Source organism: Dendrobates tinctorius, unplaced genomic scaffold (genome assembly GCF_039654945.1).
Source record: "Dendrobates tinctorius isolate UK_male_01 unplaced genomic scaffold, ASM3965494v1 ptg000018l, whole genome shotgun sequence".
NCBI lineage: Eukaryota > Metazoa > Chordata > Amphibia > Anura > Dendrobatidae > Dendrobates > Dendrobates tinctorius.
In genome coordinates, this window is record NW_027361686.1 from 11,521,422 (window position 1) to 11,535,825 (window position 14,404).

Sequence of the window (14,404 nt, forward strand, 5' to 3'; positions counted from 1 at the left end):
AGCGCACTTTGCACAAGGAGAAGCTCTATGGGAGAGTGATGCGAAAGAAGCCGTTTCTGCAAGCACGCCACAAACAGAGTCGCCTGAGGTATGCAGAAGCACATTTGGACAAGCCAGTTACATTTTAGAAGAAGCAAAACAGAAGCTGCGGAGACACCATCACATGTTTCTCAGCGCAAGCAATGACCAGCCAGGTCTTTCCCCGGGAAGGAACAACCACGGGAAGGGCAGTCTCCAATGAAGGAAACCACCTATGCCAAAACATGGTATCCATCCACAGACAGCTGTTTCGGGGTATTGCCCCTCATCAGTGTGGAGTAGGAAACTGGCTGGTAGGAGGAATGCCTAGTAAAAGACTGTGAAAAATGAGGATGAATGAACTCATGGAGATCAACATCCAACACTGCGGAGACACCATCACGTGTTTCTCAACGCAGTGATTCTAGAGCACTGCCCCCATCCCTTATGGTAAATATTCAAAACATGCAAAACAGAAGCCGCGGAGACACCATCACATGTTTCTCAACGCAAGCAATGACCAGCCAGGTTTTTCCCCGGGAAGGAACAACCACGGGAAGGGCAGTCTCCAATGAAGGAAACCACCTATGCCAAAACATGGTATCCATCCACAGACAGCTGTTTCGGGGTATTGCCCTTCATCAGTGTGGAGTAGGAAACTGGCTGGTAGGAGCAATGCCTAGTAAAAGACTGTGAAAAATGAGGATGAATGAACTCATGGAGATCAACATCGAACACTGTGGAGACACCATCACGTGTTTCTCAACGCAGTGATTCTAGAGCACTGCCCCCATCCCTTATGGGAAATATGCAAAATTTCCCATAAGGGATGGGGGCAGGGCCAGTTTTCTATTCCACACTGATGAGGGACAATACCCCGAAACGGCTGTCTGAGGATGGATACCATGTTTTGGCATAGGTGGTTTCCTTCATTGGAGACTGCCCTTCCCGTGGTTGTTCCTTCCCAGGGAAAGACCTGGCTGGTCATTGCTTGCGTTGAGAAACATGTGATGGTGTCTCCGCGGCTTCTGTTTTGCATGTTTTACATATTTCCCATAAGGGATGGGGGCAGTGCTCTAGAATCACTGCGTTGAGAAACACGTGATGGTGTCTCCGCAGTGTTGGATATGTTGATCTCCATGAGTTCATTCATCCTCATTTTTCACATTTTAGAAGAAGGTCCTGTGGACTGATGAAACAAAGATTGAGTTGTGTGGTCATACAAAAAGGCGTTATGCATGGAGGCTAAAAAACACAGCATTCCAAGAAAAACACTTGCTACCCACAGTAAAATTTGGTGGAGGTTCCATCATGCTTTGGGGCTGTGTGGCCAATGTCGGCACCGGGAATCTTGTTAAAGTTGAGGGTCGCATGGATTCAACTCAGTATCAGCAGATTCTTGACAATAATGTGCAAGAATCAGTGACGAAGTTGAAGTTACGCAGGGGATGGATATTTCATCAAGACAATGATCCAAAACACCGCTCCAAATCTACTCAGGCATTCATGCAGAGGAACAATTACAATGTTCTGGAATGGCCATCCCAGTCCCCAGACCTGAATATCATTGAACATCTGTGGGATGATTTGAAGTGGGCTGTCCATGCTCGGCGACCATCAAACTTATCTGAACTGGAATTGTTTTGTAAACAGGAATGGTCACAAATACCTTCATCCAGGATCCAGGAACTCATTAATAGCTACAGGAAGCGACTAGAGGCTGTTATTTTTGCAAAAGGAGGCTCTACGAAATATTAATGTCACTTTTATGTTGAGGTGCCCATACTTTTGCACCGGTCAAATTTTGTTTAAATGCAGATTGCACATTTTCTGTTAGTACAATAAACCTCATTTGAATCCAGAAATATAACTGAGTCCATCAGTTATTAGATGTATGAAACTGAAATAGCTGTTGCAAAAACCAAAATTGTTATAAAGAAAAAAGGTTAACATTAATAGGGGTGCCCAAACTTTAACATATGACTGTAGCAATGCAATTTCTTAACAGACAATTTTGTTGGGGGAGGGAAGTTGAGGCCCCACTCTATCATCATAAAAGCCATATAAAATGTTACTGCTGATAAAAATTGCAATATTACAATGCCACGAACATTTGCCATATATATAGCAATGTGATTTTTTTAAAAAACGATTTTTATTTTTGGGTGGTTTTGAGGCCTAACTATAGCACAATAAATACTGTATAAAATTTCACTGTAGAAAAAAATACAGAAATTGCAGTATTTCAATGGCAGCAATATGTGCCCACTTCAAATGGACGTATAAGATTGCAGTATCAATGAAGCAATGGAATTTATTTAGCAAACAATTTTTTTGGGTGGGAGATGTTTCGAGGTCCAACTCTAGCATGATAAATGCCGTATAAAATGCCACTGCTCCAAAAAATGCAGTATTACTATGCTAGCAAAGACTGCAGTATCAATATAGCAATTCTATTTGAAACCAAAGTTTTTTTGCATTTTGAGGCTCAGCTCTAGCTTGATAAATGCTGTATAAAATGTCACTGCTGAAAAAAATTTCAGAATTACAAGGCCAGCAAACTTTTCCCACTTCAGATGGACGTATAAGACCACAGTATCATTATAGCAATGTGATTCTTTTTAATAAACCTTTTTTTGGGGGGTTTAGAGGTCCTCCTCTAGCATGTTAAATGTGGTATAAAATTTCTTTGCTTAAAATAATTGCAGTATTACAATACCAGGCAAATTTGCACACCTCAGATGTATGTATAAGATGCAGTATCAATATAGCAATGCTATTGAGATTCAACCAAATCTGGCTGTATACTTTTGATGCACAACTGAGGCTGTAAAACTTGTGTATAATATTTCCCTGCTCAGAACAATTTACAGGATTAAGAGCAAAAAGAATATTATTAGCCCTGAGAAGGGATTTTGGTATGAGTTGCAAGCTGCAGTAAAAAAGACATGCAGTTCACCCTATCTTGTCCTACACTATCCCTTCAGCCCATTCTCTGTCTAAGTGCTGCTAACAAGAGTATTGCTAATTATAATAATTAGTGCTAACAAGTAGCGATGGGAGGACACTTGAATGTTCGGGTCCAGCGGCATAGGCCGAACAATTACAAAAAGTTCGGGTACCAAAACAGTACCCGAACCTGGACCCCTTTCACTTGAATGGGGGGCCCATACATCCAGTGTTTGCCATGCTGTCATGTATATGACAGCTCGGCAAACACGGCTTCTGATCGGGAGTTAAATCATCCCCGACGGTCAGAGAGCCCCGCTGTCAAAAGACAGTGTGAGTGCTCAACTGTGATCGGAGGTATAAAGTTTACCTCCGGATCACAGCGGATGGGACATCCGACACCTGCTGCTGCTAATAACAGCGAGAGCAGGAGCAGCTGATGGGAGTATTCATTATCTGACTCCTGCGCTGCCAATAAAGAATTTTAAAAAAATCCCGGCATGGGTTCACCTGTATTTGTAATAACCAGCCGTGAGAGTTTTTCTCACAATACACGCTACAGGACATAACCAGACAAAAACGCCATTAAGGTTCCTGGAGATACTGGAGAAATTTCTCTGAATTGCCAATCCACAGACAGCTTATGCTTCACCAACCAGGGTAACCCCAAAACACTTGGAGTGGGGATACCCTCCAGGACATAACAAGGAATTATCTCATAATGAAAAGATCCCACTCTCAGTCTAAAGCGGGAGTCACACACAGCGATCTCGCTAGCGAGATCGCTGCTGAGTCACAACTTTTGTGACGTAACAGCGATCTCACCAGCGAGATCGCTGTGTGTGTGACAGCGATCAGCGAGCGGCCCCCCTGCCGGTATCGCTGATCGCTGCAAGAAACCTCTGGACATATTTTTGGTCGCTGGTCTCCCGCTGGCCAGCACGCATCGCTGCATGTGACAGGCGGGAGACCAGCGATCAGCTGTAAAAAATAGAATCAAAATAAAAAATATTGTTATTCTCACCTTCCGACGTCCCGCACAGTCTTCCCGCCTCTCTCCACTCTCCGTTCCCAGTAATCCTTTGCACGAATGACCGCGAGACTTCGCGCTCCCGCGAGACCGTGATGTCTTGCGGTCATTCTCGCAAAGGATCACTGGGACCGGAGCGTGGAGAGAGGAAGGCTGCGCGGGACGTTGGAAGGTGAGAATAACTATATTTTTTATTTTGATTCTATTTTTTACAGCGATGGCAAGCGATGCCGGGCGCTCGGCATCGCTGTGCTGATCGCTGGTGAAGCTGTCTGTTTGACAGCTCACCAGTGATCACATAGCGACTTACCAGCAATCCTGACACCTTGATATCGGTGTCGGTATCGCTGGTAAGTCGCTATGTGTGACTCCAGCTTTATGTTATGTACAATCTGCATCAGTGCTCTTTGTACAAGTGATCCAAGGCATAAATAGGAATGGGCTTAGCTAAGGTAGAGCAAGTCAGTTCATGAGTTCTAGCAAACTAAGCATCAACCAGCAACACTGTCTACAAACACAGAAGTTTTTTCAGTCCTGCTCTCTAGCACCATCTCTGATGTCAGGACAAACCAAGAATTACAGGCTGAAGGCTCTATGATTATCAAACTCCACTCTCCCAATGGTTAATTGAGTCTGTTTTTGTTTAGGAATCAAAAGATAGGCCTCGATAAAATGTTCCTTCCTCCCACAAAAAAACACATGCCCTTTTTCTTGCGAATGTCAGGAGAGATATGATGCTGAAGCACCTCATAACTGCATGGGTTCCTATAGCTCCATAAGTATACGTTCACGCCCAGACCGTCCCCCCAACACGAGGGTATTGTCCCAGAAAGAGGGCTCAGGAGAAGGTGGTCTTACCAATCTATCCCGCAGGCATCTATCCACCCGTATAGCCAATGACATGGAAGCCTTCAATGACTCAGGAGTTTCATACACTGGCAAATCATCTTTTAATTTTGCAGTAAGACCTTGACAAAATTAGCCTCTAAGAGCCAGGTCATTCCATTTGGTATCGGTTGCCCAATTGTGGAATTCAGAGCTATAAGTCTCCACTGAACGATTCACTTGCTGAAGGCAACGGAACCTGGATTCAGCCAAGGAAATATGGTCAGGATCATCAAAGATAAGGGCTAAAGCCCTGAAAAACTCTTCTACAGACTGGAGACAAATAGAACCAGTAGCAAAGAAAAAGCCCAGGATTGAGGATCCCCTTGCATCAATAAAATCACAATTACCACTCGTTGCTCATCCCCAGAGGAGTAAGGACGAAGTTGAAAATACAGCTTGCAAGGTTCTTGAAATACAAAAAACCTGTCCCTACCTCCTGAAAACTGGTCTGGGAAGGCAATTTTGGATTCAACCTGGCACCCACCGAGTCCCCCACAGTAGGAGTCTGCAGTTGCTGCTGCTGCTGCTGAACCTCAGGACAAAGCTTGGTCATCTCCAGTGACAACCTTTGTAGCTGCACTGCCAGAACAGCAACAGGATCCATGAACCCGGAAATAGAAAAAAAACCCACACCGAAAAGAACACACAACAAAAACATGTCAGTTTTTTTTTATTTTACAAAAGTGTACAGCTGGTGTTAATATCACGCTAGGTGAAGGACAAGTAAGTGCACAAGAACGTGGATAGGGAGCCCAAACACTAGGGAAGTGGGGAGAGGAGATCCCTTATCAGATCTAAGATCACCCTGTCTTCCCAAACCGTCCATTTATAGGTTCTGCACCTATGGCCAAGCTGGAACCTAATTCCTGCCTGACCCTAGTGATAGGCCCTGGTTAGGGAGGGGATGGGGTAAGCACTAGTTAGTCCCTACTACAGCTAAATACAGAGAGGGCAGACGAACAAGAGGAGCACTTAGCTTGAGAAGAGAACCGAGATGGCACACCAGAAATCCTCCAAGAGTCCTCTGAGAAGGAACTAACCAACTGTTAGTGCTTCCAACTAGACAGAAACAAGTAAGAGCTAACACCAGCACCATGCTGCAGCAATTGAATGTATTTAACCTACCGCACAGGTATGTAAGTAGCAGCAGAAGGTGGAGGTAACTGTTGGGTCCTAGAGAGAGAAGGATATCTCTCCATAACAGAGATGCAAAAATCAAGAAGGTGCTTGAACTAATCGCAAAGACCTTCTACAGCTGGATCCAGATGACTATCAAACCTGACACACCCGTGACAGATGTGTGTGATTATATCTGCAGGTGTCCTCTCATTGCATCAGCTTCCATCTCACAGGCAGTCAGTGTTGTAATATTATTATTATTATTATTTATTGTTATAGCGCCATTTATTCCATGGCGCTTTACATGTGAGGAGGGGTATACATAAAAACAAGTACAATAATCTTAAACAATACAAGTCATAACTGGTACAGGAGGAGAGAGGACCCTGCCCGCGAGGGCTCACAATCTTCAAGGGATGGGTGATAATACAGTAGGCGAGGGTAGAGCTGGTCGTGCAGCGGTTTGGTCGATCGGTGGTTACTGCAGGTTATAGGCTTGTCGGAAGAGGTGGGTCTTCAGGCTCTTTTTGAAGGTTTCGATGGTAGGTGAGAGTCTGATATGTTGTGGTAGAGAGTTCCAGAGTAGGGGTGATGCGCGAGAGAAATCTTGTATGCGATTGTGGGAAGAGGAGATAAGAGGGGAGTAGAGAAGGAGATCTTGTGAGGATCGGAGGTTGCGTGCAGGAAAGTACCGGGAGACGAGGTCACAGATGTATGGAGGAGACAAGTTGTGGATGGCTTTGTATGTCATGGTTAGGGTTTTGTAATGGAGTCTCTGGGCAATTGGGAGCCAGTGAAGGGATTGACAGAGGGGAGAAGCTGGGGAATAGCGGGGGGACAGGTGGATTAGTCGGGCAGCAGAGTTTAGAATAGATTGGAGGGGTGCGAGAGTGTTTGAGGGGAGGCCACAGAGCATGAGGTTGCAGTAGTCAAGGCGAGAGATGATGAGGGCATGGACTAGGGTTTTTGCAGATTCTTGGGTGAGGAATGAACGGATGTGTGAAATATTTTTGAGTTGAAGTCGGCAAGAAAGTGGAAAGGGTTTGGATATGTGGTTTGAAGGAGAGATCAGCGTCAAGGATTACTCCGAGGCAGCGAGCTTGTGGGACTGGGGAGAGTGGGCAGTCATTTACTGTAATTGATAGGTTCGTAGGGGGGGTCACGTGAGATGGGGGAAAGATGATGAATTCTGTTTTGTCCATGTTGAGTTTCAGATATCTAGTGGAGAAGAAGGATGAAATAGTGGACAGACATTGAGGGATTCTGGTTAGTAGGGAGGTGATATCTGGTCCAGAGATGTAGATCTGTGTGTCATCAGCATAAAGATGATGCTGAAAGCCATGAGATTCTATGAGCTGTCCCAGGCCAAAGGTGTAAATAGAGAACAGCAGGGGCCCAAGGACTGAACCTTGTGGGACTCCGACAGATAGGGGGCGAGGTGAGGAGGTGGTGTGTGAGTGGGAGACGCTGAATGTCCGGTCTGTTAGGTATGATGAGATCCAGGAGAGGGCCAAGTCTGTGATGCCGAGGGATGAGAGGGTCTGTAATAATAGGGAATGGTCCACTGTGTCAAAGGCAGCCGACAGGTCCAGGAGGAGGAGGACAGAGTAGTGTCGCTTGCTCTTGGCAGTTAAGAGTTAATATTGTTGCAATACAGCAGAGCTGAAAAGCTACAGTAAAGTGAGAGCTAATATAGAAACATGTGGTATGTGGTATGTGGTAATTTGATATATTCGCTAGTTTATATATTGTTTACATTTTATATATATTAAATTCTTTATTGACATCTTTGTGTGGTATGGAGATATACTATATCATGTTATGATACTTTTTATCAGACAGTCCGTATGAATGATCATACATTTGTATAGAGTAATTATATAAAATTTTTTTAGGTTTGCCCTTGGCACTTGCTTTTACACTATCTATGATTGCCTGTATTGAATTAATTAAAGAATAAAAATATTTTGTTTTAATATATATTCCAGTCCCATTGTCTTTCTATTTTTGATGGTCCATACATAGTGGTTTGTTTCTATTACAGTATTGAATGGTTTCCATTCAAATTTATGACACACAAGGAATAATTTAATATGTACATTATTTTGATTTCATTATTGTTATTATAGGTAGATTGATACAATATTTTATTATTTTCCTATTGTGGTGTCTATTTTGTTATTAATCAGTAAAGTGAGAGCTGCAGTAAATGTGTTTGTTATGAGACAAAGTTATATTCTACTGTTCTTTATTAGTTAAATGTATCATATTGGTTATGCTCTCTTTTATTTAAAATAATTTCTGGAGTCTTCAGCATTCTGCCCATAGTCTTGAGCAGCTCATTTACATATAAGAAAAACATGGATTTCTCTAGAAATCTATAAAGATTTCATTTTATTCAGTTTCCTATGACCTACATGCCCATATACACAGCTGGGGAGGGTTGACCAGTACTCACAGATGGTAAATTCTAAGTGAGTGATATCATATAGTTTTCACTGATGGCTTGTACTTCTTCAATCTGTATAACACTGACCAATTATGAACAGGCAGAAACACCGATGAGGAATAAGAGCACAGCCCCACCATAGCTTAGAACAGGCTACTCCTGTGTGAGCTGTAATGTCAAACAGCTTGATCTTTCTTCAAATTCACTATAAATTGCTGTGAGCACATAAGTCAAATGATTACTGACACGTTTGAGCTTTCATTTCCTGGTATTTCATGGGAGGGGAGGGGAAGTACAGCAGAGTTTATCTAGGTCTCATTAGAAATCCTTACATCCTACTGCCTGTCCAAAGAAAAGGTAAAGGTGTCAGTAATCACTTATATCTGTTAAGCGCCCGTTACACATAGCGATATCTCTAGCAATATCGCTGTAACGTCACCGATTTTGTGACGTACCAGCGATATTGGTAGCGATATCGCTACATGTGATACTTACCTCCGACCAGCTCCCCCACTGGTTATCGCTGATCATGCGAGAAGGTCCTGGACCATTTCTCGTCGGGCACTTCCTGCTGGGCCTCCTGTGGCGCCGACGAGCGACGCGTGGACGCGGGCGGGAGGACGTCAGGATCACCGCGTCTGACAGGTAAGTAGCGACCCCCGACCCCTGCGATGTCGCTGGTGAGATCTGCCTGTGTGGCAGCTCACTAGCGACCACTTAGTGATGCACCAGCGATCCATATCGTTGTCGGGATCGCTGGTGCATCGCTAAGTGTAACGTACCCTTATGCTCAACTTGCCTGATCTCATTGCACAGCAATTACAAGTTGCGCATAATAAATGTGTCATCACTGACACTTTTCTAATCTCCAGACATGCTGGACAGTGCAGAACAGCAGAGGTGACAGTGCTATGAGACAAGGAGAGCTGATAAAAGGGTTTGCTATGCCACACAGCGAAACTTGCCCTCCGCCCACCTTGACAGCCAGAAAAAGGGACAAATGTGTCAGCAATCACACTTATTCTCATTTTATCTGTTGTGTTTACAGCAACTTGAAATAGCTCTGCATTGAAATCACAGCTGTCTGTCATACACAGACACAGTAAGAAACCTGCTCTAAGCAATCTTGGGGTTGTGTTGTTCTTTCCTTTGAATGTTGGTTCCATTTTATGATTGGTCAATATAATACAGGGGGCAGAAGTAAACGCCCCCAGTCAAAACTCTCTAATGATGTGAATTTGGACTTTCAGAAATTATTCATTAGCTATCAAATACTTTGCTAATATCTCTGCAACAGAAAGGTGAAGGTGAAAAAAAATAATACAAAACATAGTTTATTCTACTCTATAGCCTTTATTAGATTGTGTGTTTAGTTACACATGAAAAAAAAATGGTGAAAGGTGCTCTTTTATGTCAGAATGTGGTTTGAAGAGGAGATAGGAGTAAACTAAGGTTAATGTAGCAGCAACAATTTTGTACAGTTCTCTAGAAATAATCAAGCATGCCATAAGACACAAAATTGTTTTTTCAGAATTTTTTCCAATTTCTAAATTAGCTACATGTATATGTCATAAGCATGTCCACCTCATTTCTTATAAAGGGCTCTTGTGGATGTATCTTATTTGTATTAAATGCTGTAGTCATGTCCCAGCCATTAACAAACCCAACATTGAGATCTTTGAAGATTATTTCCATTACGAAGTAGTGAACATATGCATGGAAGTCAGACATTCCTTCATACTCAGTTTCCATCTCACTTGTGTTCTCAGTCTTAATGATAACTTTTGTTTCTGGGCTTCTAAGGAAGAGACGTTCTATAGCACGACGAATGTTGAGGAGTCTTCGGATGTAGAGATGAGCAGGGAATAATCTGAAATGTACTCCAATGTTTAGTGCAATCACAGTATGCTCGTTGCCTCCAATAAGGTCGATTTCACGTGGGATAGAGCGCTCTTCTCTGAGAGATACAAATCCCAAGTACACAAATGGCCTTCCATGTCTTTTCCAAATAACTTGTATATTTCGCTTTATGTCCACACCTAAATGCTTCTGTGCCCACCCTTTTTCATAGACGTTCATAAGAGAAAGTGCTGTAAAAATGAAAGTAATTTACATGCTTATAACAAAGGAATTTTATACATGTATATATATAAAAAAAAATGATTTTGGGTTTTCCAATGAAAAGATTAATAAAGCTACAATTTAATGCAGAAATGTATTCATACTATGTAGCAATTGCTCATAATCTTATAAATCCTGACTTTTCTTTCTAAGACAAGCAAAGATCTTGTCAAAATTAAAAATCTAATGTCGAAAAAAATCAAATATTTTTTTACCTCAAATGTCTCCTCTTCTCCTAAAAAAAATTTAGAATTTAAGTGACACAGCCAAACAAATGAGCTAGTGAAATAAACACTCAGTGCATAGATGGTAAGACTGCATAAATGGTAGAATTTATCATACACATCTAGAGAAACCACTACTGGAGGAGAGGAATGTCAAGAAGAGTCAGTGAAAAGAAGAACAGTGGAAATCCAGGTGAGTCTGTACAATCTGGATGCATATTTCTCCAGCAGTAAAGGTACCCTGTGCACTAGCTCATGTGGAGAAACCACAGGTAGTATGTGTCAGATATATGGCTCTATTATTGCAGACAAGTACAGTTGTGTGAAAAAGTGTTTGTCCCTTCCTGATCTCCTATGCTTTTGCATGTTTGTCACACTTAAATGTTTCAGATCACAAAACACATTCAAATATTAGGAAAAGATAACACAAGAAATCACAAAATGCAATTTTTAAATGAAGGTCTTTATTATTAAAGGAAAAAGAAATCCAAACCTACAGGGCCCTGGGTAAAAAAGTGATTGCCCCCTAAACCTAATAACTGGTTGAGCCACCTTGAGCAGCAACAACTACAATCAAGCGTTTGCGATAACAGGCAATAAGTTTTTCACAGAATTGTACTAATTTAGCCACATTGGAGGATTTCTGAGCATCAGCCGCCTTTATAAGGTCATGACACAGCATCTCTATCGGATTAAGATCAGGACTTTGACAAGGCCACTTCATAGTCTTAACTTTGCTTTTCTTAAGCCTTTCAAAGATGGACTTGCTGTTGTGTTTTGGATCATTGTCCTGCTGCATAACCCAAGTGCCCTTCAGTTTGAAGTAATGAATAAATGGGCTGCAGTTCTTTGGATGTTGTTGTGGGGTCTTTTGTGACCTCTTGGATGAGTTGTTGCTGCACTCTTGGGGTAATTTTGGTTGGCCGTTCACTCCTGGGAAGGTTAACCACTGTTTCATGTTTTTGCCGTTTGTGGATAATGAATCTCACTGTGTTTTGCTGGAGTCCCAAAGATTTAGAAATTACTTTAAAACCATTTCCATACTGATAGATCTCAATTACTTTGTTTCTCATTTGTTCCAGAATTTCTTTGGAGCACGGCATGATGTCTACCTTTTTGAGGTTCTTTTGGTCTATTTCACTTTGTCATTGAGGACATATTTAAATGATTTCTTGAATGGGAATATGTATGGCAATACTCAGGCCTGCATGAGGCTGGGGATCTTGAACTCAGCTTTTCAAAGATGTGAAAAACTACAGTTTAATTTATGTTTTAATGGAGGGGCATAGAAGGGAAAAACACCATGAGCACAACTTAAGTAATGGTGCTAAAGGTTAGGTTCCCAAACCAAGTAGTTATAAGTTATAAACCTAGCACTCAACTTTAGGATGTTCAGAAGAATATTTATTGTAGTACATAAAAAAACGTTTCGGTCAAATTTTGACCTTCTTCAGTTACTTATAGAGGCCAGTAGATGAGGCAACATATGCACGTATGCTGTTTACTGGGGAGATCCATCCCACAGCCTTGTGTCAGCCAGTAGATGGGGCAGGACGTCCCTCCAGACACAGTATCCACTGCATGTCTCATCTACTGGCCTCTATAAGTAACTGAAGAAAGTCAAAATTTGACTGAAACGTTTTTTTACGTACTACAATAAATATTCTTCTGAACATCCTAAAGTTGAGTGCTAGGTTTATAACTTATAACTAGTGTTGAGCAATCCGATACTGCAAATATCGGGTATCGGCAGATAGTCGCTGTATCGGAATTCCGATACCGAGTACCGATATTTTTTCAATATCGGATATCGGAATCGGAAGTTCCCATAATGCAAAGAGCCACTGCTGTGGCTCTGATTGGCTGCCGAAATGACGTCATCATGATGCGCAGTCTTTGTGCATCATGATGCGCAGTCAGTTCGGGCCTTCCGGAGGGGGAGGGTCTATGCCGAATGCCCGGGGTCCTGTACCGGCCTGCCGGGGGTCAGTGCCGACTGCCCGGGGGTCTGAGCGGACTGCCGGGGGTCTGTACCGGCCTTCCGGGGGGCTGTGCCGGCCTGCCGGTGGTCTGTGCCGACAGCCCGGGGGTCTGTGCCCACTGCCCGGGGGGCTGTGCGGACTGCCGTGGGTCTGTACCGGCCTGCCGGGGGGCTGTGCTGACTGTCCGGGGGTCTGTGCAGGATCGTCCGATGGGACTACAAGTCCCATCGGGCGATGCCTGCTACCATGACGGTGATTGACACATTAGTCAATGATGGGACAGTAGTAGTCCCATCATCTGGCTAATGTGTTGAACGTACAAAAAAAAAAAATACATACTACATACATGCTACATACATACTACATGCTACATACATGCTACATACATACTACATACATGCAACATACATACATACTCCATATATACCACATGCATGCAACATGCATACTACATATATACCACATATATACTACATGCATGCAACATATATACCGGGGGGCTGTGCCGACTGTCCGAGGGTCTGTACCAGACTGCCGGGGGACTGTGCCGGCCTGCCGGTGGTCTGTACCGACTGTCCGGGGGTCTGCCGGGGGGCTGTGCCGGCCTGCCGGTGGTCTGTACCGACTGTCCGGGGGTCTGAGCGGACTGCCCGGGGGTCTGTGCGGACTGCCGTGGGTCTGTACCGGCCTGCCGGGGTCTGTGCCGACTGTCCGGGGGTCTGTGCAGGCTGCGGGGGTCTGTACCGGCCTGCCGGGGGGCTGTGCCGGCCTGCCGGTGGTCTGTACCGACTGTCCGGGGGTCTGAGCGGACTGCCGGGGGGTCTATACCGGCCTGCCGGGGGGCTGTGCCGGCCTGCCGGGGGGCTGTGCTGGCCTGCCGGGGGGCTGTGCCGACTGCCCGGGGGTCTGTACCGGCCTTCCGGGGGGCTGTGCTGGCCTGCCGGTGGTCTGTGCCGACTGCCCGGGGGTCTGTGCGGACCGCCGGGGGGCTGTACCGGCCTGCCAAGGGGCTGTACCGGCCTGCCAAGGGGCTGTGCTGGCCTGCTGGTGGTCTGTACCGACTGTCTGTAGGCCTGAGCGGCCTGCCGGGGGTCTGTACCGGCCTGCTGGTGGTCTGTACCGGCCTGCCGGGGGGCTGTGCCGACTGTCCGGGGGTCTGTGCAGGTTGCGGGGGTCTGTGCAGGCATCGTCCGATGGGACTACAAGTCCCATCGGGCGATGCCTGCTACCATGACGTTGATTGACACATTAGCCAATGATGGGACAGTAGTAGTCTCATCATCCGGCCTATGTGTTGAATGTAAAAAAAAAAAAAATACATTCTACATACATACTACATGCTACATACATACTACATACATACTACATGCTACATACATACATGCTACATACATGCAACATATATACTACATGCATGCAACATACATACATACTGCATATATACCACATGCATGCAACATGCATACTACATATATACCACATATATACTACATGCATGCAACATACATACATACAACATATATACTACATGCATGCAACATACATACATACAACATATATACTACATGCATGCAACATACATACATACAACATATATACTACATGCATGCAACATACATATATA

At 44.1% G+C, this 14,404-nt stretch overlaps 1 protein-coding gene across 2 annotated transcripts in view; it reads right to left on the reverse strand.

Annotated features, from left to right (window-relative positions):
• Window positions 1-9,786: 9,786 nt before the first annotated feature.
• LOC141082544 (NXPE family member 1-like) overlaps window positions 9,787-14,404 on the reverse strand; it is a 264,550-nt gene continuing 259,932 nt past the window's right edge. For both annotated transcript variants that reach the window (XM_073566464.1, XM_073566465.1), the window contains exon 6: window positions 9,787-10,543. In XM_073566464.1, the coding sequence (XP_073422565.1) occupies window positions 10,005-10,543 (539 nt within the window). In that variant the 3' untranslated portion in view covers window positions 9,787-10,004. The remainder of the gene's footprint in view (window positions 10,544-14,404) is intronic.